This window comes from Ursus americanus, chromosome 17, assembly GCF_024610735.1.
Source record: "Ursus americanus isolate L20-20 chromosome 17, mUrsAme1.1.p, whole genome shotgun sequence".
NCBI classification, from domain to species: Eukaryota; Metazoa; Chordata; class Mammalia; order Carnivora; family Ursidae; genus Ursus; species Ursus americanus.
In genome coordinates this window covers 11,072,256-11,093,148 of record NC_142143.1, presented here as the reverse complement: position 1 = coordinate 11,093,148, position 20,893 = coordinate 11,072,256, and the positions used below count along the sequence as shown (strand labels likewise).

The 20,893-nt window shown below is 55.6% G+C and overlaps 1 protein-coding gene across 2 annotated transcripts; it reads right to left on the bottom strand.

Moving 5' to 3' along the window:
* Nucleotides 1-408: 408 nt before the first annotated feature.
* On the bottom strand, nucleotides 409-19,118 carry PVALB (parvalbumin). 2 transcript variants are annotated; one of them, XM_045780074.2, is made up of 5 exons: nucleotides 19,058-19,118; nucleotides 16,628-16,695; nucleotides 14,813-14,945; nucleotides 13,504-13,613; nucleotides 409-634 (listed from the first exon to the last, which is right to left on the bottom strand). In XM_045780074.2, exons 2-5 carry the CDS (start codon nucleotides 16,686-16,688, stop codon nucleotides 606-608), a joined length of 333 nt encoding a protein of 110 aa, XP_045636030.1. In that variant the 5' UTR covers nucleotides 16,689-16,695; nucleotides 19,058-19,118; the 3' UTR covers nucleotides 409-605. The 2 variants fall into 2 exon arrangements, with proteins under 2 accessions (XP_045636030.1, XP_045636029.1); XM_045780073.2 differs by lacking the exon at nucleotides 19,058-19,118 and adding an exon at nucleotides 17,209-17,350.
* Between the last annotated feature and the right edge of the window lie 1,775 nt (nucleotides 19,119-20,893).

The following is a 20,893-nucleotide window of genomic DNA, read 5'->3' as shown; positions in this document are numbered from 1 at the left end:
TTACTCTGCGTTGGGTTTCTGTTGTTTGTAACAAAGAGTCTTCATGAGTGTCCATACGTCCGTCCATCCGTCCATCCGTCCATCCATCCATCCATCCATCCATCCATCCATCCATCCATCCACAAGTCCTGGCTGTGTGGGCTTACACTCATCACTTTCCTCTCTAAGACTTAGTTTCTGCATCTGTAAAATGGGAGTTTCATCACCTACCTTATGGGTGGTTTCAAGGATTAATGGGCAGCCCATGCAGAGTACCGTTCTCAGGACCCCAGGCAGAGGAGGGCTCAGTAAATTTCCCTCCCATCCTATCTTTCCGTCTCATTCCTGCCCCACCCCTGCGCACGTTTGTCCGGGAAGCCAAGGCAGGCTCCACGCCCCACCAAGCCCGGGGCCTCCAGAGCAGCAGGGTCTGATTGGTGCAGCCTTTATTGTTTCTCAGCATTTTCCAGAAGAATGATGTCATTTGAGGGCCACAGGGGACGGGGCAAGGGGGGGAGTAAAAAATAACATAAACACACTGAACAGAAACGCAGGGAGGCAGCAAGAGGGGCTGAGATTGGGTGTTTGGGGCAGAGGGGTGGAAGACCCGGGGCGGTCAGAGCCTCTTAGCTTTCGGCCACCAGAGAGGAGAATTCTGCAAAAGAAGAGGACAGAGAGGTGAGTCAGAGGTGGACGGTGTGGGAGGACTCGCCACGGCCTGACCGCTGGGCCCCACATGGTGCTTCCTGTTGGTTCTCCCATCTGCAGCAGACCTAGAGTGACGGAATGAGTGAGTGTGGGAATGAATGAATGGGAAATGGGAAGCCTACTATCTCTCTTTTTTGTTGTACTTTTTAAACATTTTAATTCCAATGTAGCGAACATACAGTGTTATATTCCTTTTAGGTGCACAATATAGTGATTCCATACACAGCTTCATATACCTACACCGTGCTCGTCCAGATAAGTTTCTCCTAATGAGCCTGCCGTCTCTTTTGCTTCATGATGTCATGCCACCTGCAAGTTCCTGGTAATAACTACAGTGATAAGAGCAGCAACCATCTGAATGTTTATCACATACCAGCAGCTATTCTAAGCCCTTGATAGTCAAGCTCTTGTCTGACAATGATCCTATGATGTGCACATTATCATTATTCCCATTTTACAGATGAGGAAGCTGAGGCTCCGAGTCCAGCAGTCTACAAGGTCACACAGCTAGTAAGGAGCAGAGCCAGGGTTCAGACCCGCGTCTGGCTGAGGCTCTTGGGACCCAGAGCTCTTCCTTAGCTCCTTGTCTAGTCGTTCCCCAGCTGCCCACCCCCAGAATCACTGGCAGAATCCAAGAAGACACGCTGCCGGGCCCTTGCCCTAGGATTTCTGATTTAGGAGGCCTCGGGTAAGGGAGGAGTTCTTCTAGTTGTTCAAAGGCGATTCTGGTGAGCAGCTTGGTTCAAGAAACACTGTGTGCTCTTCCTCCTCGGAGGGCTGAGCAAGACTCTGGAGGAGACCTGAGCAGGTGACATCTCCACGCGGGTCAGATGGGTCAGAATGAACTGGGCCCTGTCTCACACAGCTCCTCATTTAATCTTGACCATCACTCAGGAAACTGGGAGCTAGTCCCTTTTTACAGAAGGGGAAACCAAGGCCCAGAGAGGAGAAGTGACTTTTCCGAGCCTCCGGGGTCATAAGGGGCTCAGCTGGGACTCAAGCCCTGGGGTCCAGGTCTCTCCACAGGGCTTGCCTTTGAGGCCACGGTGGGCTCACCTGCCCCACCTGCCCCACCTGCCCCACTTTGCTGAATATTAATTGATGTCAGGGATTGGTGTCGGCACTAGGGGGAGATCCAGGGTCCCTCTACTAGATGCAGCTCCACCTAAATGAACAGAGGGATGGCCCCAGCCAGGTAAGGGGAGACACAGGGGAGCCGAAGATGATCTCTGCCCTGAAGGAGTTTCTGGTCTGGTTAGGGAAGAAACAGTACTTGGCAGGACAGGCTCCATGCTGCTGGCCTTTTGTCTGAATCTCAAGCGTGCTGAGGGCATTTCCACCTCAGGATCTTTGCACCTGCTGTGCTCTCAGACTTTCCACAGCTACCTTCTTCTCACTCACCGGGTCGCAGCTCAGATGTCACCCTCCTGGGGCCTTCTCTGACCACTCTGCTGACAGTAGTGACCCTCCCCTACTGTGATCCTCTTTGCTGTCACCAGTTTTTATTCTCTGCACAGCACTTACCACTCTTGAAATACTTTTGAGTATGTTCTTGCTGATTCATTTGTTATCTGCCCCCCCCCCACTGGAACATGACCATCTCTCTCTGGAGAGAGCCCATGCCCCTTCTTTCCCGCTCCATCTCACCACCACCTGCCTCCAAGCCTGACACTGAAGGGCCATGCGTGTTTGTGAATGGATGGAAGGCTCAGAGACTTCGCTGTCACAAGGAGAAGAGGTGACCTCTACTTAAGGCGTCAGCAAAACTTCAGAGGGAAAGTGGCTTCTGATAGAGTCCTGTGAGAGGATGCAGGATTCCCACGGGAGAAAGCAGGTGGTAGGGAAGGGACCACAGGCAGTGGCTTTTCATGGGGCAGGCTCAGAAGGCAGGAAACAAGGGAGTGGAATTGGGAAGGACCCAGTAGCCATGCTGGGCTGGTGTCTTGCGTGATAGGGCTAGTGCCGCGAAGAGGCCTGGGCCCCAAGTTTGGTCGGCCGTGTACGGGCTGTGTGACCTCAGACAAAGCACCTGGCCTCTCTGAGCCTCACTGTCATCATCCATAAAGGGTAGAAAAGTCAACGCTGCTTCTTGAGTTGGGAGATAGTCAGAAGCGAGATGCTGGTGTACAGGAGGTCCTCGGCTCCCCCCATCCCCCCCGTGAGCTCCTTTGCCCCTGTTCTCCATGTCCTCCCAACAGCGGGGTCCTTGTCGTGGCAGTCATGGGACTACTGCTTAGCAGCCGGGGCTTCTGAGACCTTTCTTTGGAGTCAAGGGGGCCCAGGAAATATCTGCCCTGTTGTTTTTCTCTCCAGGAGACCAGAGAGGACAAGAAGGAGTTTGCCACCCTCTGCCGTGATGTGTCTCTGAGAAGCTGTGTCCCCAGCCTGCCCGAGAGCATGGGCCCCAGGTAAGTCCCCATTGCATCTAGAAAGGATTTAGAGTTAGGGTCTCAGGCCCCACCTGGCATGTTTGCTGGGAAACATGTCTCTCTGGCTGTGGGTTCAGGTGTCTGTCAGGGCAGCGAAGGGAGGGGCAGTACTGATTCCCTGGGAGAGACCAGTGAAAACGGAATGTGAAGTGGCCTCAGAAAGGGCGCCAGAAGGACCAGGCTCCTTGAGATGAGCACCGCCCTCCCCAGACTTTGTATGAAGTACGTATGTCCCCCCCACACACCCTGTGTGACCTCTTAGTTTTCATCCTGTGCCACGGTCCCGTGAAATGTTAGCCCTGGGGGACGCTGCCTGTGGGGTGTACGGAACCCGCCGTGCTACTGTTACAGCTCTTCTGTAAAGCGAGCCTTATTTCCAAATAAAAAAGCGAACAAACTAACATCGACCAAACCAAACACAGGCTCCCACCATGGGAGTCACTGGTGGGAATCCCTGCCAGGTGGAGGGACACGTCGTCCCCGGGCTCCTCCTCTTCCTGGGGTGTGAGCTGGGATGTGGACACCACCCTCTCCTGTCCCCAGGCTGTCCCCAAGGACAGGAAAGGCAAGTGACCTGGATGTGAGGACCTAGGTATCGAGTCGAGGTGGGAGAGAGAGAGGGTCCTCCGGCTGGTCCTGAACTCCCACGGAGCTGCAGGCTGAGTGGTGAACAGCAAGGTTCAGAGATGGAGCCCAAACACCAAATACTCCAAAAATCCCTCCCCTGGGCTGGGGTCAAAGGGTCCGCTTCCTCAGCCAGCAGCTCCTGTGACCCTACGACACCTACGACACCTCGGAGAGTCAGGTGGTCCTTCTGAGCTGTCTCTGATCAATACTGTCCGTTTTTATAGAATTTCAGAATTCTTGTTTATTGAATGCCAAACGGGAAGCATTAGATACATTATATATATATAATCTCATTAAATTCTCACGACTGCTCCACGGGAGAGACGCTTTTGTCTGCATTTTACACGTGGGGAAACTGAGGCCCAAGAGTTAAGTAGCTTGCCCAAGACCACACGGCAGACGTGAGTCAAGCTCCTGCTTTCAGGCTCCCTTCTTCACCTAGGAGCTTTCTGACCTACTTTGACCTAGGTGTTGGGTGACCCATGAGCCAGCTCAGATAGCCCCACCCCCCATGACTCGGTCATATTAGCCCTGTTTTATTTACTTCGTGGTACTCAGCACTCTCTGAAATGAGCTTATTTATGGACTGACTTCTTTTTGTTGGTCTCCCCCGACTAGAATTTAAACCCCAGGAGGGCAGAGAGCCCTGACTTGTTCACCGCTCTCCTAGCAATAGAGTAGAACCTGGCATATAGCAGTCCTAATAAACAAATGCCAAATGCATGGACGGATGGACGGACGGACGGATGGATGCATGGCTCGCTCATGAGTCCTCCATGGGGTTCAACAAATTCCAACTTGCCTCATGTAATTCTCACATTGGGCGGTCAGCGGGATGATTCCCATTTTGTAGATGGAGAAATGGAGGCCTGGAGAGGTGAAGGGTTGGGGTCATGCAGAAAATAAGAGGCAGAGGCCGGATTGGCCAGTGGTCTCAGGCGCTCCCCCTGCAGGCCTGTGCAGAGGCCATTCCTGATTGGGCTGGCATCCCAGCTCGGGTGCAAGCAGGGACTCTCGACCTGCCACTTAATCTGGAAAACTGGCCAGGGCCGATGTATCCTGTCCTTGGGCACAGAGTTTGCTCTGTGCTGGGATAAAGGAGACGCGAGTCTGTCTGCCAATGCCAGCTCACGGAGAGATTGTCAAGAGGGAAAGTTGGTCCTTACAGTTTCCCGACCTGCACTGACCTCCCTAACCCTCACCCTAGAAGTCACGGGTCCCCGGGCTGCTCATCAGCAAAGAGCCAGTTTACCACCTCCACCCTGGCTGGCATTTGGTGCTGTCGGTGCGAAGGGGACCAGGGAATGCCAACCAAGGGACACTCCAGGGGTGGAAGGTCAGGCCTTTTGGAGCCTGACTGGAGGTATCTTGGACCTATGGGGTGTTCAAAGGCCTCTGAAAACAGGGCCCTCTGCCCATCCTGGGATCTACTCTGAAGGAGCCAGGATGTCACAAAGGCCACATGCCCTGGATTTTTGCAGAGAACACTGCATTCTAATTTTATCCTCCCAGAAGCAGGAGCAGGGCATTTTGTAGACAAATTGAGGGCAGGGGTCACCTCTTCTGGACCTTTTGTATGTGCCCCAGGGCAGAGCTCTTAGCAATCAGCCAATTAACAAACAGCCCTCTTACCAAAAAAAAAAAAAAAAAAAAAAAAAAAGGTCTCCTCTAAAATGTTCAGGTTTCTCCTTAAAGAAAAACAAATGAGCAAACATGCAAAATCCTGCGAAGTCTAGGTCCACTGATTTGGTGCTAGGATGCTGGGATGGGGAACGGGGAGGGGCTCTGACCTTGGCTCTGCCTCCTGCTCACCCCTCCGGGTCTTGCTTTTCTCCTCTGGGCAATGTCAGGTCTAGAAGATGCCTGTCCAGCTCTCCCGCAGAGTCGGCTCCCAGCTCCCATTTTTGCTTCCATGACCTTGGACTGGAGATACTTCATCTCACCATGCCTCAGTTTCCCCATCTATAAAATGGAACTCTCTGGCTCATTCAGAGGAGCCCACACTAAAGCTCTTGTCACAGGCCCGTCATGTAGCCAGCACTCAGCATTTCATAGCTGTTGTTATCGAAGTGCTTCTACAGCTCCCGCTACCGTAAACCAAGCTTATGAAATGCCTGGCTGCTGCCTGGCACAGAACGAGCGAAGGCCTGGCAAACGGCACCATGATGTTTACTGTCTGGTGTGGGGGTTGCTATCCCCCACCATTTCCTGTCCCCGCCCGGCACCTGGAGCTGGGTCTGATTCTTGTTCCTTCGCTTCCTAGCTGGGTGGGCTTCGCTCCCCACTTTACACTCACTTGGAAAGGGGGTGTGATAATGTCTGCTTGCTCAGCTGTTGGGAAGGCAGAATGGGCAAATGCAGAGAGATGCCTGGTCTGTAAGTGTTCACTCCCCCTCCCTTGGAGCTCCTCTCCACTGGACACAGGTTGGAGCTTCGGATTGTCCACAGAAATCCTGAGACAAAGACAGGGAGGATGCGAGCGGCAGAGGGCGGGGGAGGGCGGCCTAAAGAGCAGGCTGTTGACCTGCCCCAAGTTTCCGGCACCACCGATCCCATCGAGTTAGGATCCCACCTCCAGCGCGCCCATCCGTGGGAACTCAGCCTCTGGCCCTCAGCTTCCACGTCTGTCAAATGGAGATAGGGCTCTGGTGAGGACCACACAAGGTAACTGGATGAGAAGCGCCTGGCACGGGGGTGCCCGGCACACAGAGGGAGCGCAACTAAGTCAAGTCTCACCGTGGCTATTCGAGGGACCTGGAGTCCCACCCTGGCTCTTGAAGGGGCCCCTGGGGTGGGGTGGAGAGGGTCAGAGGATGGGAGGGCTCAGTCCCCCCTTTCCCACAGGAAGCTGAAATTAGCTTAATTAGGTCTGTCCCAGTCCCAGTGCCGTGGGGATTGGACAAATTTAGAAGGTATTGACAGGTGAGATCAGCCCATGCTGACAGCCCCAAGTGAAACTGAGACAGACCTTGAGTCAGCGCTTGGAAGCCTCTCCCCTTCCCTCTGTCGCGATGACCAGGATGGCAGCACCGGCCCCCTGGTTTATCACTTCGCCTCTAAATAGCTCCTGGGCTGGGCTTCTTATAAATTGGTATTGCAAACAGGGATCACTTTCCCACCCCAGAGAATGGGAGGCAGGGTTATTTGGGGTCAAGCCAGACGGCCACGAAGAGTGGCATAAACCGTCCTGGGGGCTCGCTCTGTGCCAGGCGCTGCCCTGGGTGTCATCCCGCTCCATCTACGCTGGCTCTTGTATCCCGTTTTACCAACAGGGAAACTGAGGCTGCGAGTCACTCAGCCAGGAAGATTCTAACTCAGGGGTGGCTCACGTGGGGTGCGTCTCTCTCTCTCTCTCAGAGGCTGGAGTTCTGACTCACGCCCTGACCCACGGAAGCAGGAGAGGGATCAGTGGAGAGGGGACGTCTTCTTGCCGCCCTCCCCACTGCTCCTCACTGGGGGGCAACTCTATAAGGAGTGCTGCTTCCTCTCCCTTTGCTTCATCTCCTCTAGCTCCGCTCAAGGCTGGAGTCAGGGAGCAGCGGTCCACTTGCGAATTAAAGCAAGCATCTCGCTAAGCCCAGAAACCGTTTATAACCCGAATGTCTCCACGAAGCCCGGTGGAGGGAGTGGCAGTGTCAGGAGACACGGGTTCCCTTCCGCCAGGGATTTCTGGGTGACTCTGGGACAGCACCCACCGGGCCTCAGTTGCCACAGCTCTCAGTGGGGATCACAGGCTCTGTCCCCCCGACCTCATGGGGCCGGCGTGAAGATGCCGGGAGACGGGACAAAACGCTGTACACCTTAGGGCTCTGCCACCAGGACGGCGGCTGGCCTGGATGGGCTCGTCCTGCCTTCCCTGGAGACCAAATCCCACAGGGGCTGGAGGGCTGGATGTCCTCTCCTGCGGTCCCTGTCACTGTCCTCCCATCTTAGACCTCCTTTCCTTTCCTTTCCTTTCCTTTCCTTTCCTTTCCTTTCCTTTCCTTTCCTTTCCTTTCCCTTCCTTTCCTTCGAGAACTGGTATTCCACAAGGGTTTCGAGGTGGCTTCCGAGAGAAAGCACACATAGAAAATAGGAGGAAAGGAATCATTTCCAGAACACTCACTTAATGTAAAAAACCACCCTCTGAGGTGGGCATTTTTGTTCCCACTTTGGGATGAGGAGGGGGCTGCCCAGGGAGAGAAGGGGGCTTGGCCGTCCACACCACTTGGCAGCACGCATTCCTGCATTCTGCGGGTTGGAGTTCCAGCCTGACTTCAGCTGTTGCGGCCCAAGGGCTCGCTCCCTCCCTTCCACCCGCCTGCCATGTTAAATGGGCTGCTTAGGGATAAAAGAGAACAGACTTCTCCAGAAGGAAGCAGAAAGGGCAAATGCCTCAAGGCACGTGAGTGGAGAAGACCGCAGTGGTCCAGTGATAATTAGGCCTGCATTTTTCAGCAACAGAAGCAAAAAGCAAACCAGAGGCTCTAGGGCAGGAATAGGCCGGAAGCCTTGGAGACAGGACCCATCACTGGGATCACGTTTCAGGGAACCGGTAACAAGGATTCTGTGTGTGTGTGTGTGTGTGTGTGTGTGTGTGTGTGTGTGTGAGAATGTGTGTGAGTGTGAGAGAGTGTGTATGAGAGTGTTTATGTGTGAGAGAGAATGTGTGTGCATGAGATATTGTGTGTGAGAGAGTGTGTATGAGATTGTGTGTAAGAGTGTGTGTATGAGAGTGTGTGTGAGAGACTGTGTGTGAGACAGTGTGCGAGAGTGTTATGAGTGTGCACGTGTGAGTGAGTGTGTGTGAGTATGTGTGTTATGAGAGTGCACGTGTGAGCGAGTGTGTGTATGAAAGTGTGTGTGAGAGTGTGTGTATGAGAGACTGTGTGTGTGAGACTGTGAGAGTGTTATGAGAGTGTGCACGTGTGAGTGTGTGTGTGTGTGTGTGTGCACGCACACGCACGTGTGTATACAGGGTGTGCAGATCTTGTCCACGGCCGGTGGGGGAACAGCGGGATATCTGGAGTCAGAGCGTCAGGGTTTGGAGAGACCCGGATGCCGATTAGCTGCGTGATGCTGGGCACGCCGCCCCGCTTCCCGGAGTCTCAGGTTGCGTGTCTGCACAGTGAGGGCGTATCTCGTGGAGCCGTCATCGGGCTGCACGAGCTCTAGCAGCTAAGGCGGGGGGTCAGCGCCCGGCACAAGACGTGCCACACGGTGGTAGCCGCTCGTCCTGTCAGCCTGCACATTCCACGTGGGCAGGCACTGCAAGTGGACAGCCCGGGCCGGGGACCCATCTGTGTGAGAGGCAGGGGGTGGGGGGTCCTGGCCGGACCTCTGAGCCTCCGTCCTGGCTCTGTGACGGACGGACTCTGGACACTTAACCCCTCAGGGCCTTGGTGTCCTCACCGGTAGAAGGGAAGAGTGATGGCACGTCCATTCCAGGGTTATGGTAAGGCAGTGCTTCTCAGGGTTTGGTCCCTGGAGCGTCAGCCCCACCGGGGAACTTGGAGGAAATGCGCACACTTGGGCCCCACTCCACACCTAAGGAATCAGAAACTCTGGGTTTCGGGCACAGCCAACTGTGCTGTGAAAAACCCTCCAGCGATTCTGACGTTGGCTCCGTTCGAGACCCACCGATGTGAAGGGCAGACACTTGAGAAGGAGCCTCTCCCTTAGCAGGCTCGCCTGCTGTTGGTGCCTGAGTTTTGCAACTGTGGCTGGGTTTGGGACCACCTTCCACCACCTTCTGTCTAGCTTCTCTCTCCTTTTCTGCCTTAAAACTCTCCTTTACCAGCTCTGCACCAGCCTCTCAAGGGTGGACTTCGAGAATCAATCGACCACATCTATAAAAGTCTGAGCTTCCTGGAACTAGTTGCCCCAGAGACGGGAATGCAAAGGGTTATTATTAGAACTTTGTCTTTCTATCCCCTCCCTTCCATCTGGGGTCCTCAAGGACCTGGTAAGCATTACTCACCTCGAGAGGGCAAACAGTGGGAGATAAAGGTAGTCCTGCTTCTAGAATCTCCCAGCACCTGCTGCATGCAAGTCCCCAGCCCCCACTGGTCTCCAGCCTTTGCCTGCAGACCTCTCCCTATACACCACTCTTCCTCATCACTGCACCCCCAGAGCTGCCCATATATTCATTCATTCATTCACTCACTCATTCAGCAAACTTTCCTTGTTGCCCCTACTGTGTACGAGGCCCTATTCTTGGTGGTGGGGTCAGAACGGAACAAAACGGAGTTCCTGCTTTTGTAGAGCTGGCATTGCAGTGGGGGTCGAGACAGAAGCAAGCAATAAGTCGTAAATAAAATCATCTTGGGGCAGATGCTCATTGGACTCTGTGAATGAGCCGAGCACGCAGCACAGGGCATGTGATTGGATCCCGCAGACGTAAATTCAGGTCCTGACCCTGCCTCTACTGAGACTCAAAGTTTAGGCAGACCCCTAGCCTTTCTGAGCCTCGGCGATAAAATGAGGATGATAATAGCATCCACCTCAGAGACAGCTAGGAAGATTAGGGGAGTAAGATGCTAAGCACAGCGCCTGACACACAGCGAGTGCTCCGTGAAGGTAGATGTTATTGCTGCCATTATTCGAGGTGGCACAGGCTCAGCTGGGCTCTGCCTAGTGGTCTATTCCCCGGGGCATCCGTGGAGTCCCAGACCTGGCAGGGACCCCAGTGACTGGCTAGTGATCTGACTCCTGATTGTAAAGATCGGGCACCCGAAGGTCAGAGGGGGTTCCATGACTTGCTCAGGTCCCACCGGGAGTGGAAAGCATCCTCCTGCAGGTCGGCAGGGCTCAGAACGCTTTGCCTTTAGAGGAAAGCGGCAGGAAAGCTGAGTGCCTGAAACAGAACCTCCCCGGAGGCCTGCAAAGTCCTCTGCCTCCCATCTCACTGCCGACTGGGCATCATCACCCCCATCCTTCCTGGTACCTTCCAGAAAAAGTACCATGTTTGGTGTGGAGATGGGGAGGGGAGGCATCTGCATCTTCCATCCTCAAACTTAAAGGTCCACCATGTAGGGCCCCCCTGCCTCAGGGGATCTGTTCTCACTGCCCCCGTTTCTTCTCCTGCCCCACTCTGTTTCGTTCTGCGCCGACCCCCAGACCTTCACCAGGTCGGCCTGAGCTGGGACGGCACCGGCAGACAGACCTGGGTTTGTATCCAGTGGCCCTCGGGCACTGGCACTGCTCTTTCTGCACCTGCCCCTCCATCCTCTGTCGTAGGTGATGCTTGGGTTTGACACACGTTACCACCCTGCTAACAATTCTCTCTCTCTTCCCACCCCCAACAAAACAACCTTCTTGCCCCTTCCTAGACATCCCTACACCTCCCAGCCTTGTGCCTTTGCTGAAACCAACGCTTTGCCCGAGCTCTCCCAGGAACACCCCACCCCCTACTCCAGGCAGTGGCTTCCTGTCCCCAGCCTCCCATAAGCCTCCACACCACTGTCTCTCCCTCTCCAGAAGGCTCCTCCGCGCCTCCCTGGTATTGCTGTTCCTTTGTGTACAGATACATAGAACTGTAAGCAACTTGCAGCTAGAAGAGAAATAGTATCGTAGCCTCTGTTTGCTGAGTACCTGCAATGTGCTGGGCGCTGCGCTCAACACGCAGCAGGTCATGGAATCCTCCTAGGTGCCAGGGAGCCATGTGTTGTCATGCCCCGCTTATCGATGAGCAACTGGGGCTCAGAGTTGCTGAGCCGCTGCTCTGGGGCGCCCAGCCAGGAAACAGTGCCTCTGGGAGGAGGGTCGAATTCATCTTTACCTCCCTGACAGCCTGGCACAGGGTTGCTACTCAGTAAACGTCTGTTGGATCTGTTGGAAGAGTTGAGTTAGCTCTTTAAGATAGGAGATGGGCAGGGAGGGAGGGCGGGAGGGAGGGAAGCAGCCTAGGATCTGGCCTGGTTTTTCTTTATCATGTAGGTTGCTTGGGAGCATCGAACCATGAAGACCCCGCCTACAGCTTCCAGGCTGTGTCTTAGTGGCTGCAGATAAAAATGGGAAGCGGGTCTGGAGGTTTGGGTTGAGGTCCTGGTGGGAACGCTGGTCCGGGGTGGAGCTGTCTCAGTGGATTGGTGAGGAGGGGGTGTGGGGAGATGTGCCACTCGCCACTCCCCAGAACCGCCAAGACAGCCACCTAGCTCTCTCCAACACTTTTTGCTCCGGCTCCTTTAAAACCACCTCCCTCCTTCCCAGCCGCAGTACAGACAGCTGGCCCTGGAAGGCCAGGCGACTGGCTGCATCTGACCTTGCTGGAGTTTCTCCATTTTGGTCTTGGGTGTAAAACTTTAATAAAACTACACCCACGTTCAGAATCCTTTTCACTTTCCCAGAGCAATTTTGTGTCGATAGCCACTCAATTTTCACAATGAGCCCAAGCGGGTCTTAGAATTAAACTGCGCACCTCATTTGTCCGGCACGGGAACTGGGGCTAGAGAGGCGCCGGGGCCAAGGTCGTAGCTGGGGAAGGGCAGAGAGGAAGCAGAACATGGGGGGCTGGTCTTTACCCTCAGGCAACGGATGTTTACTGAGTGGTGCTCTGGGGCAGGTGTGGGCTACATACTGGATATAAAAGGACGAAGACAACCGAGTCCCTATTTTTAAAAATTTAGGTAACAAACACATATATAGCGCTTGACTCTGCCAGACACTATTCTAAACCCTTTACACATTAACACATCTAATCCTCACGACAATCCCATGAGATAAGAGCTATCATTATCCTCAGCTCAGAGATGAGAAAACTGAAGCCCAGAGTAGTTACCTGAGTTGCCCAAAGTCACACAGCCAGAAAGTGGTAAGGATCCGAGCCCAGAGGCCAAGCACCCGTACACAGTTTTCTCTTAGGTTGACGGGGAGGACCATTCCGAGATGCGACACAGCTTGCTGGAAAGAGTTATCCTAAATCCCTGCTCGCCCACTTCTGTCCTAGCTCTTTGAACAGGCTAAGCACCTCAGCCTCAGTTTGCCCATCTGCAAAACCGAGATCATTCTCAAGGCTGTTGGGTTGCTAAGAAAGATAACGCTGCTGGGATGTGTTCTGTGAGTGTTCGTTCTGAATAGAGAAGGACGTGGGGTGGTGGACCGCCAGCCCCTCACCTGCTCTGAAAGAAAAGCTTGGAAAGCAAGGCAGGGCCAGATAGTCATCTTCCTGCTTCCCAGCTGATTGCTGGCTGGCTGTTTTTCCTGGCTCTCCTATAATGCGGGAAGGGTATATTTGGGTGAAGCCAAAACAGGTTTTTGTAACCTGAAGTTACAAGATACCAGGACAAGATGCTGAGGAGTACAGAAGATAAGGAATTTCCATCCCTGGAACTTGAGAACATGAGAGCCCACAGGGTCCTTGGGGATCAGGTGGCCTTATCTACTCAGGTTACGGTTGGGAGACTGAGGCCCAGAGAAGAACAGAGACGGCCCAAGGTCACACAGCGAGTGTGCGCAGAGCCAGGATGGGAACCCAGGCAAAAGTGCAGGCAAAGTTCAGGGAAAATCCCAAATTCTCCTTGATTCCCTACACTGTAGAGAGGGGGGAAAGAATTCCTTTTGGGTTGTTCAAATTTAGAAAAAAAAATATACCAGGTGTTTTGCGTGTGTGCCTGGCTTACGGATAGAGCTCTCAGACCTAATACATTGCCTTTTCCTTCTAATCCTGGGAAGGGGGGGACCCCTTGCCCCCCTATCATGTGACAGAGATAGCTCCAAGCTTTTAGCATCCAAACATCCCAAGATCCACAATGGGCTCTGGCCCCAGGTCATGGCTACTCACCATCGACCCCAATCTTGCCGTCCCCATCCTTGTCTCCAGCGGCCATCAGCGTCTTGGTTTCTTTCACAGACAGGTCTCTGGCATCAGGGGAGAAGCCCTTGAGGATGAACCTGGGGAGAAAAGCCGGGGAGGGAGTCAGGTGGAGGTCACCTTGCAGGCACGGCGTCCGGATGGGGGGCTGGCCCCCGCTCAGCTGAAGCAGGCAGCTGGGAGACGCGGCTGGCTGTGGGCGTGTGTGCGTGCGTGCGTGCGTGCAGCTGTGCTGGGCCGGGTGGCCCAGGCTGTGGCTGGGCGTTCACGGGTGGGTGTGCACGGAAGGACAGGCCGTCCTCAGCGGAAGGTCGACCTCACCGCAGGCAGGAGTGAGGTTTATTCAGCCAACCCAACAAATGCAAAAGTGTCTTCTCTGCACCGGGGGCATGCTGGAAACTGGGGGCACAGAGAAGGGAGCCACCCGAAAAAATGAGGAGGAGGTCGAGTACTCAGAGAGAGACCACACAGGGTGATGGATGCAATGAGGGGGATAGAGAAAGGTGCTCAAAAGATGTATCCATCCCACCCGAAGTGAGGGGGAAAGCCAGGGAGGCTTCCTGGAGAAGCCTGGAGGACAAGTAGAAGTTGGTCTGTGTGTATGTGTGGGTAGGTAGAAGGAGAAGGTTCTAGACAAAAGGTACCCTTGAGAGATGATTTGGAGTGAGACTGGATGGATAGGGAAGTCCCTATGGAAAGGTCTCTCTCCACAGCCTCCCCCTTCTCGTTAGGACGAAATTCAAGGCTATCTTGGCCAAAGAGTGACATAAGCCTGGGTGGGCAGATATGAGCCAGGTGCATTTTCCTAGTCATAATCTTCCCCTCCTCCGCTTTGTTCCCAGGACTCCTGACCCCCAACGTTGGTTCTGCATCCCCCACTTGTCCAGACACTGCTTTCGCTACACTGGTACAGAAGTGGGGGGCAGGGTCTGCAGGATGGTGGATGGAGCCTTGGAGGCAAACAAAAATCAATGAAAGAAATACTCAAGCTAGCGCTCCCTGTCTTGCACACGGCATTAGGCATCCAGAAAACCTGCCTCTTCCTGTGTATTTAATTATTAAGTAGCATCATCCCATTAGCAATATTAAGTGGCTATAATTTAACCTAGTTAGTTGCACTTTCTTCTGCCGATTTTATTCTTCCGGAAGCAACAGCGGTGAGGCACAGCTCTCTCCTGCAAAGGCGCAGAGAGAAGGGCAGATCTGATGGGCACTCGGAAGCGGAGTCCCAACCCCCATTCCCTCTCAGGCTGGGCAGCCCCTGCAGGCCTCAGTTTACCCCAGCTCATCCTCCTCGATGAAGCCGCTCTTGTCTTTATCCAGGATGTGGAACACCTTCTTTACGTCATCCGGGCTCTTTTTCTTCAGGCCGACCATTTGGAAGAACTTTTTGTGGTCGAAGGAGTCGACAGCTGTGGGGGCGGGGTGGAGAGGAGCGAGTTAAAATGAGGACAAAGAAGGGGCAGTCGGGAAGGGCAGGAGAACGGGGGTGTCAAGCATTTGTTCAATGAGCTCCTTGTGCGTGCTGGGGGACGAGGGATGCGCCTCTGTGGGAGGGCTGAAGGAGCCCAGACCAGCGGACCGGGCTTGGCCCAAGGTCACCCAGCTAGGGGTGGAAGAGGTAGACTTGCCCCCACACCCCACTGCACCCTTCACTGAGAGCAGGGTAGCTTTTGAAGGCAGAGAAACTAACTGGGTTCCATGAAGGCTTTTGGGAGCTGGCTGACTGGGGGTGGGCAGGGGAATTGGAGGTGGTGTGAACGTGGTGGGGGGGTCAACCTTTTTTCTTGGCCACTGATTGTGTTGCCAGAAAATCAACCGACATGGGGAGGACAAGTTTCTGTCAAGGTCACACAGTGGGAGGAGGAGGGGGAGGACCCAGAAACCCTGGTTTTGCCACAGATACCAATTCTGGTGGGCGTTGGGGGAGTGTTGGAAGGCTCCCCAGGAACTCCCAATTAAGTTTCTTCTCAGAGGGAGCAAGGTGGGTCAAGGAGTCGTGGGTGGGTTGTCCCCGCACCCCTGGGAAGGGGGAGCCTCCCAGAGCTTCTTCATACCCTGAGGAGGGGACGCCAAGCAGAAAGGAAATGGGAGGCCCCCTCCCCAAGTTTCTGTGTGCTGAGCTCCCATTCAGGAACACCTGGGAAAGGCTACAGTGTTAAAATACTTTAGGTGTGTGGCAGGGAGGGGTCCTTTTGAGAGTCATGTTCTCTGCTCAGCCCAAGGCTGAGGGAAGGACAGTTCCTCTGTCCACCTCTGACACTAAGGAGGGGGACCAAGACCTGGATTTGCCCTTAGTTCTAATCCCCCTTGTGCTGTGCTAGGTGACCTCGGACAAGTTTCTGGTCCTCTCCCAGCCTCAGTTTTCCCACCTAGGTGAGATTAGAGAGGAAGCGGGTAGGCAGCTAAGCGCTCAAGTCCAGGGCAGCTCAGAGCGGTTAGACTGCCGCTCCCCTCCCTCGGCCACCTACGGAGGTTGGAAGTTGCAGGCGCTGGAGATGCTCCCGCAGGGCTGGGCAGAGCAGAGTGCCAGCTGCGGGAAGGTCACCCCATTCGCTGGCTCGCGGGTCGGTCGGTGGTGGTGTGTGTGTGTGTGGGGGGGTGCTCTGAGCCCCAGAGAGGGGCTTGCAATGCAGGGGAGCCAACCACCGCCAGCCGAGAAGAGTCCGGTTCTGAACCGGGGTCTCCGAAAGGGGCTGCTTGGAGAGAAGGCGTGAGCACACGCACCCCTCCAAGTGCCTTAAAGGGGAAGTATCAAGCGCCCACAAGGACCTGGAAGGTCCGCTTTGGATCCTGGTCTTTGCCCTTTGTCTGGGACCCCGAGTCCTCGCAGCGCAGCCACCCGGCCTTTGGCACCGGCAAGTTTCGGTTGTCGGGCAGAGCGCGGGGCCTCCCCACCCGCTCCCTGCGCCAACTCCCGCCCGGGAGGAGTTTGGAAATGCCGAGGAGCCCCCCTGCTCCGTCCTGCCAGCGCCCCGCAGGATGCTTGGGCAGAGGAGCGCTCCGGAGGATTGGTCAGCCGCGGGACCCGCGGGGTGCTAGGGCTAGGGTGGTGGATGGGGGAGAGGGCTGGGGAGGGGAGCGCGCTGCTCACCGGTAAAGGCCCCCACTGCCTTCTTGATGTCCTCAGCGTTGAGCAAGTCTGTCATCGACATCCTGCAACTGTTTGAGCGGGCAGAGCAAGTGCGAAAAGATTAAAAAGTGCTTTTCTCATCATTTCTGCTCATATGACCAGCGCTGCAGTGCTGCGCGCCGGGCGCACGCCCGCCGGCCTGGCGCAGAGCCAGGGGGCGCGGGGCTGGGAGCGCAGCCAGAGCCGCTCAGTCCCGCCGCGCGATCCGGGCCCGGCGGGCGCGCGGACCCGCTGCCGCTGCCGCTCCCGCACCGCCCCCGCCGGGGGTCCTCGGGATCCCAGGGGCCGCGGCCAGGGCGCCCGGGGAGGGGGCGACCTCTGGAATTTATGGGGCGCCCGCGTCACCAGCCGGGGCCGGAGGGTTCGCCTGCCGTCAAGGGCACGCAGGAGGCGCCAGCCGGGTGCAGCACGGCTTCTCGGGTCGGTGCGCCCCGGAGGAGGAGGATGTCCGGCCGCTTTGGGGAGGATACGGGACGGTCAGGGGCCAGGCCTACACCCTGGTGGGCCCCTCGGCCCTACTCCCATTCTGTCTCCGCTCCTACCTCAGCCTCCGCTCTTGTCTGTCCTGGATGCAAATTTATGCTGCAAAATCTGAGCGCTGAGGTCTGGAAACCTGACCCACGGGACGCTGGGAGGAGGTGGCAGGGAGAGGATAGGCGTCTGGCTGCCCCGCAGGCCCTCTCCGGATGCCCCATCCCACGTCTGGCCAGGGATACGCTGAAATCATTTTTTTTTTCCTAGCTTGACTTTCCAAAGAACTGTTCTAAGATCTCCACTAACTATTGGCTTCCCTGGTCTCCTGAGCCGCCGACTATAGTGTGGATCCAGACTCTTGCCCCCACAAAACTTTTGAGAGAGGGTAGGGTGGGAGAGGCCCCTTGAAATAAATCTTTTGCACCCTCTCCCCACTTGGAGACCAGAAGACCCACATTTGGGGAGAGGCTGGTACCTTCAGACCAAATTCCTAGACAAGCTCAGCAGGTTTTATGGCTCGAACATCATCTCTGGGAAATGTGACACTTCGTGATCTTAGGCAGCCAGAGACCAGTTGCATTCTTTCCCACGGTCTCCCCAGGATTCAGGCTGCAACCAGCTGCCTCTACAGTATTCGGAGCACTGGACGGGGAGTCAGGATGCCTGGGTTCTAGATCTGCGGCTGTGCTAAGTCCCCACGTGACCTTGGGTTAGGACCGTCTCCTTCCCTGGTCGTCTGTGTCCCTCCCTTGTGTTGATGGTGTTGGTGGGTCCCTTGTGGTGGGATCTTGAGACTCCACCGGAAGGTGTAGGCAGGTGGGCCGGGGCTGAGTCTGGTGCCCCTTGGTGGGCGGCTGGGGAGAGCTGTCCAGCTGCTCGAGTTCTGTCAACACTGTCAACACTGTCTCCCTTGGCTCAGCCCTGGACGGCTGCCCTTCCTGGAAACTTAGGACAACGCTGCTCGGGCTGCCCCCTCCCTGTGAGTCAGCTCCTTCAGTCCGCAGCCGTCCAGCTGGCTTCCCAGGAGCAGAGGCTGTAGCTCCTGACCTGCTGTTTCTTGTTGCACGGCCTTCCGCGGACCCCTCAGCTGCCTCTGCTGTCCCGGCGCCCATCCAGGCCGCTCACACGGACGTGCTGGGCTTCTGTGCAATCGTTTCAAGCCCCAGGCTCAGCTCACTCCAGGGGCCTAACTGGAGAGTTTATTTCCCTGGCTGAAGGATCCTTATGCTATACTGGTGGGGAAACTGAGGCCAGAGAGGGTCAGTGAGTGGCCTAAGGACCCACAGCATGGCAGTGGCAGAGAGGGACCCCCTCCCAGGTCTGCTACCTTGGAGTTCAGTGACCCTCGTCCCTGGAGCCCCTCCCCACTGCCCAGGACCCAGCCCTGTCAAGTCCCACCCATCTGAGCCGCAGACCATGCCCGAACACTGACCCCCGTGGCAAAGGCAGGAGCCTCACCACGGGCCCATCCTGCCTCCTTCCTCCATCTCTCCCTGCTAGAGAAGCCTTCCATCAGCTTGACACCCCCTCTGGGCCAGAGTCCACCCAGCCAGAGCACCAGATGATGTTTTTGGGGTCGGCTGGCCAGCCCTCCATACCCCTTCCTCCTGCCTCCTCTGCCCAGTCATGGTCTTCCTTTGATGGCCTCCCCAGAGTCCGCAGGTGCCTGGCTCCACCCCTCTCTTTCTATAGGTGGGGAACCTGAGGCCCAGCCAGGGGGAGGGATTTGTCCCAGGTCACACTAGGAGTTCAGATGGAGAGCCCAGGAATCTGAACTCTCAGGCCTGGACTCCACAGCTGCTGACCTTTCAGCACCCCCTCCCAGCCCCGTGTCACTGGGGGTAGGGGCACCGTGGCCCTTGCATCTGGTCTCCACCCCACGGCATCCAGCCTCCAACCTCAGGAGCTGCCACTCACCTTGGATGGGGGTGGAAGGCTGGAACCTGCACTGAAAGGCCAGGCCGGTGGGAGGTCCCGCAGGGAAGTAAGTCTGGTGGTGGGATGGTCACCTATATAAGCTTCTGCTCTGGCTATTTTGGGAGGTGGCGCTACCCCCGGCCCCCGACCCCCTCCCCTTCCGGTGTCAGGTACTTCCCAGCCACGGTGCTGGGTATCTGTATCACATTCACCCTCCCTGGGCCCGTCAAGCCAGGCCTATTAATAACCCCTGGCCCCTGCCTCCCTCCGGCACCCAAAACTGAGGCTCAGGCAGGGCTCTCCTCTTCCACGAAGCCTTCCGTGACCACTTTAGACGGCCGCACTGTTTCCATCCTCCAAAATCCTGCAAGGAAAGGAAGGAAACAGGCAAGCACATGAATGGAACAGGAACTGTCCTCCGTGCACGGAGCTGGGCTAGATTCTTATATGTACCCCACCTCCTCACTACAGCCTTGCTGTGCGGGCCTGGTCACTCTTGCGTGGATGAGGGAACAGCACTGAGATGCTAGGTGTGATGGGAGCTTTCCTCAAAACCATGAACTTGGAGCCGGGAATGGGCTCAGCATTTGCAGGGCATGATCTAGTGCCTGGGGATGTGTTCTACGTGTGTTCTGATGAGCCCCTTCCTCTCTTTGCATTCCCATCTCCCCGTCTGTAAAATGGTTTCAATTAGGGGCAAACTTTGCTCTGTAGATGGGTCTGGGGGTCTAAGAACCCCCTGAAATTATATGCAAAAAGTCACATGCCAATGTGCTCTTATGAAGCAAAGGCCTGTAGCTTTTATGAGATTTGCAGAGGGATCTCTGGCGTGATCTGTCTGCCACTGGAGAGGACCATCCAGGGGTCATGCTTGCAAAGCATGAATGAATGAATAAATAAATGAATGAATGAATTTAACATGTATTTCTTGAGTATCTAGTATGACCACCATGAAAGTTTCCCTTCCTCATTCCCCAACCTTAAAAAGAATCTCCAGGGGGGCGCCTGGGTGGCTCAGTCATTAAGCGTCTGCCTTCAGCTCAGGGCCTGATCCCAGAGTCCTGGGATTGAGCCCCATATCAGGCTCCTCTTCTGGGAGCCTGCTTCTTCCTCTCCCACTCCCCCTGCCTGTGTTCCCTCTCTCGCTGGCTGTCTCTCTCTCTGTCAAATAAATAAAATCTTTAAAAAAAAAAAAAAAAAGAATCCCCAGGGCACGGACATTATCTGCAGGGAAGTTCAGTTCTTGACGGTGACGTGAGGAGGCCCAGCCTCTATGCAGAAGAGAAACCGCACTAAGTCCCTTGTTGACCACCGGCTTCATGGATGGAAAGAGCAGAGGGTGGGCTGGATGGGGAAGCCGGTGCTGGAGGCCGGATGTGTAGTCCGTCCGGGGTGTGCTGATGTAGGGGTCCGACAGGCGCGACAGTAATGGCAACAGGGAGGAGTGAGAGATAGGGAACATCTTGAGGGAGACTCTCCCAGACTTGGGGGGTATGATGAACACGAAGGACAACCCCAAGGTGACTCCACGTTTGCAGGCTGGGGTCACTGGAGGATGGCGGTGCTGCTGGGGAGGGCGGTGAGTCTGGGGGAGATGACACGGAGCTGAGAACCCTCAGACGTTAGGGCTGAGAGAGGCTCTGTAGCGATCTACGACACCCTGCTCACGTGAAGATGGAGAAACCAAGGCCAAGGTGACAGACGCAGATCCTGCAGAGAGTGGCGGACCAGCCAGGACGTCGTGTTGGATCTGGAGTGCCTGGAGGACATCGTGGTGGAGATGCCCAGAGATGTGCATTCTGGAGAGAGGTTGAGATTGGACACAGAGCTTTGGTG

Coding starts and splice junctions, on each gene's coding strand:
- PVALB (XM_045780074.2), bottom strand. CDS start 16,688: ATGTCGATGACAGACTTGCTCAACGCTGAGGACATCAAGAAGGCAGTG. Junction 13,614..14,812: donor ATCGAGGAGGATGAGCTGGG/GTAAACTGAGGC, acceptor TTTTCTCCCCAG/GTTCATCCTCAAGGGCTTCT. Junction 635..13,503: donor CGGCAAGATTGGGGTCGATG/GTGAGTAGCCAT, acceptor CTTCTTTTGCAG/AATTCTCCTCTCTGGTGGCC.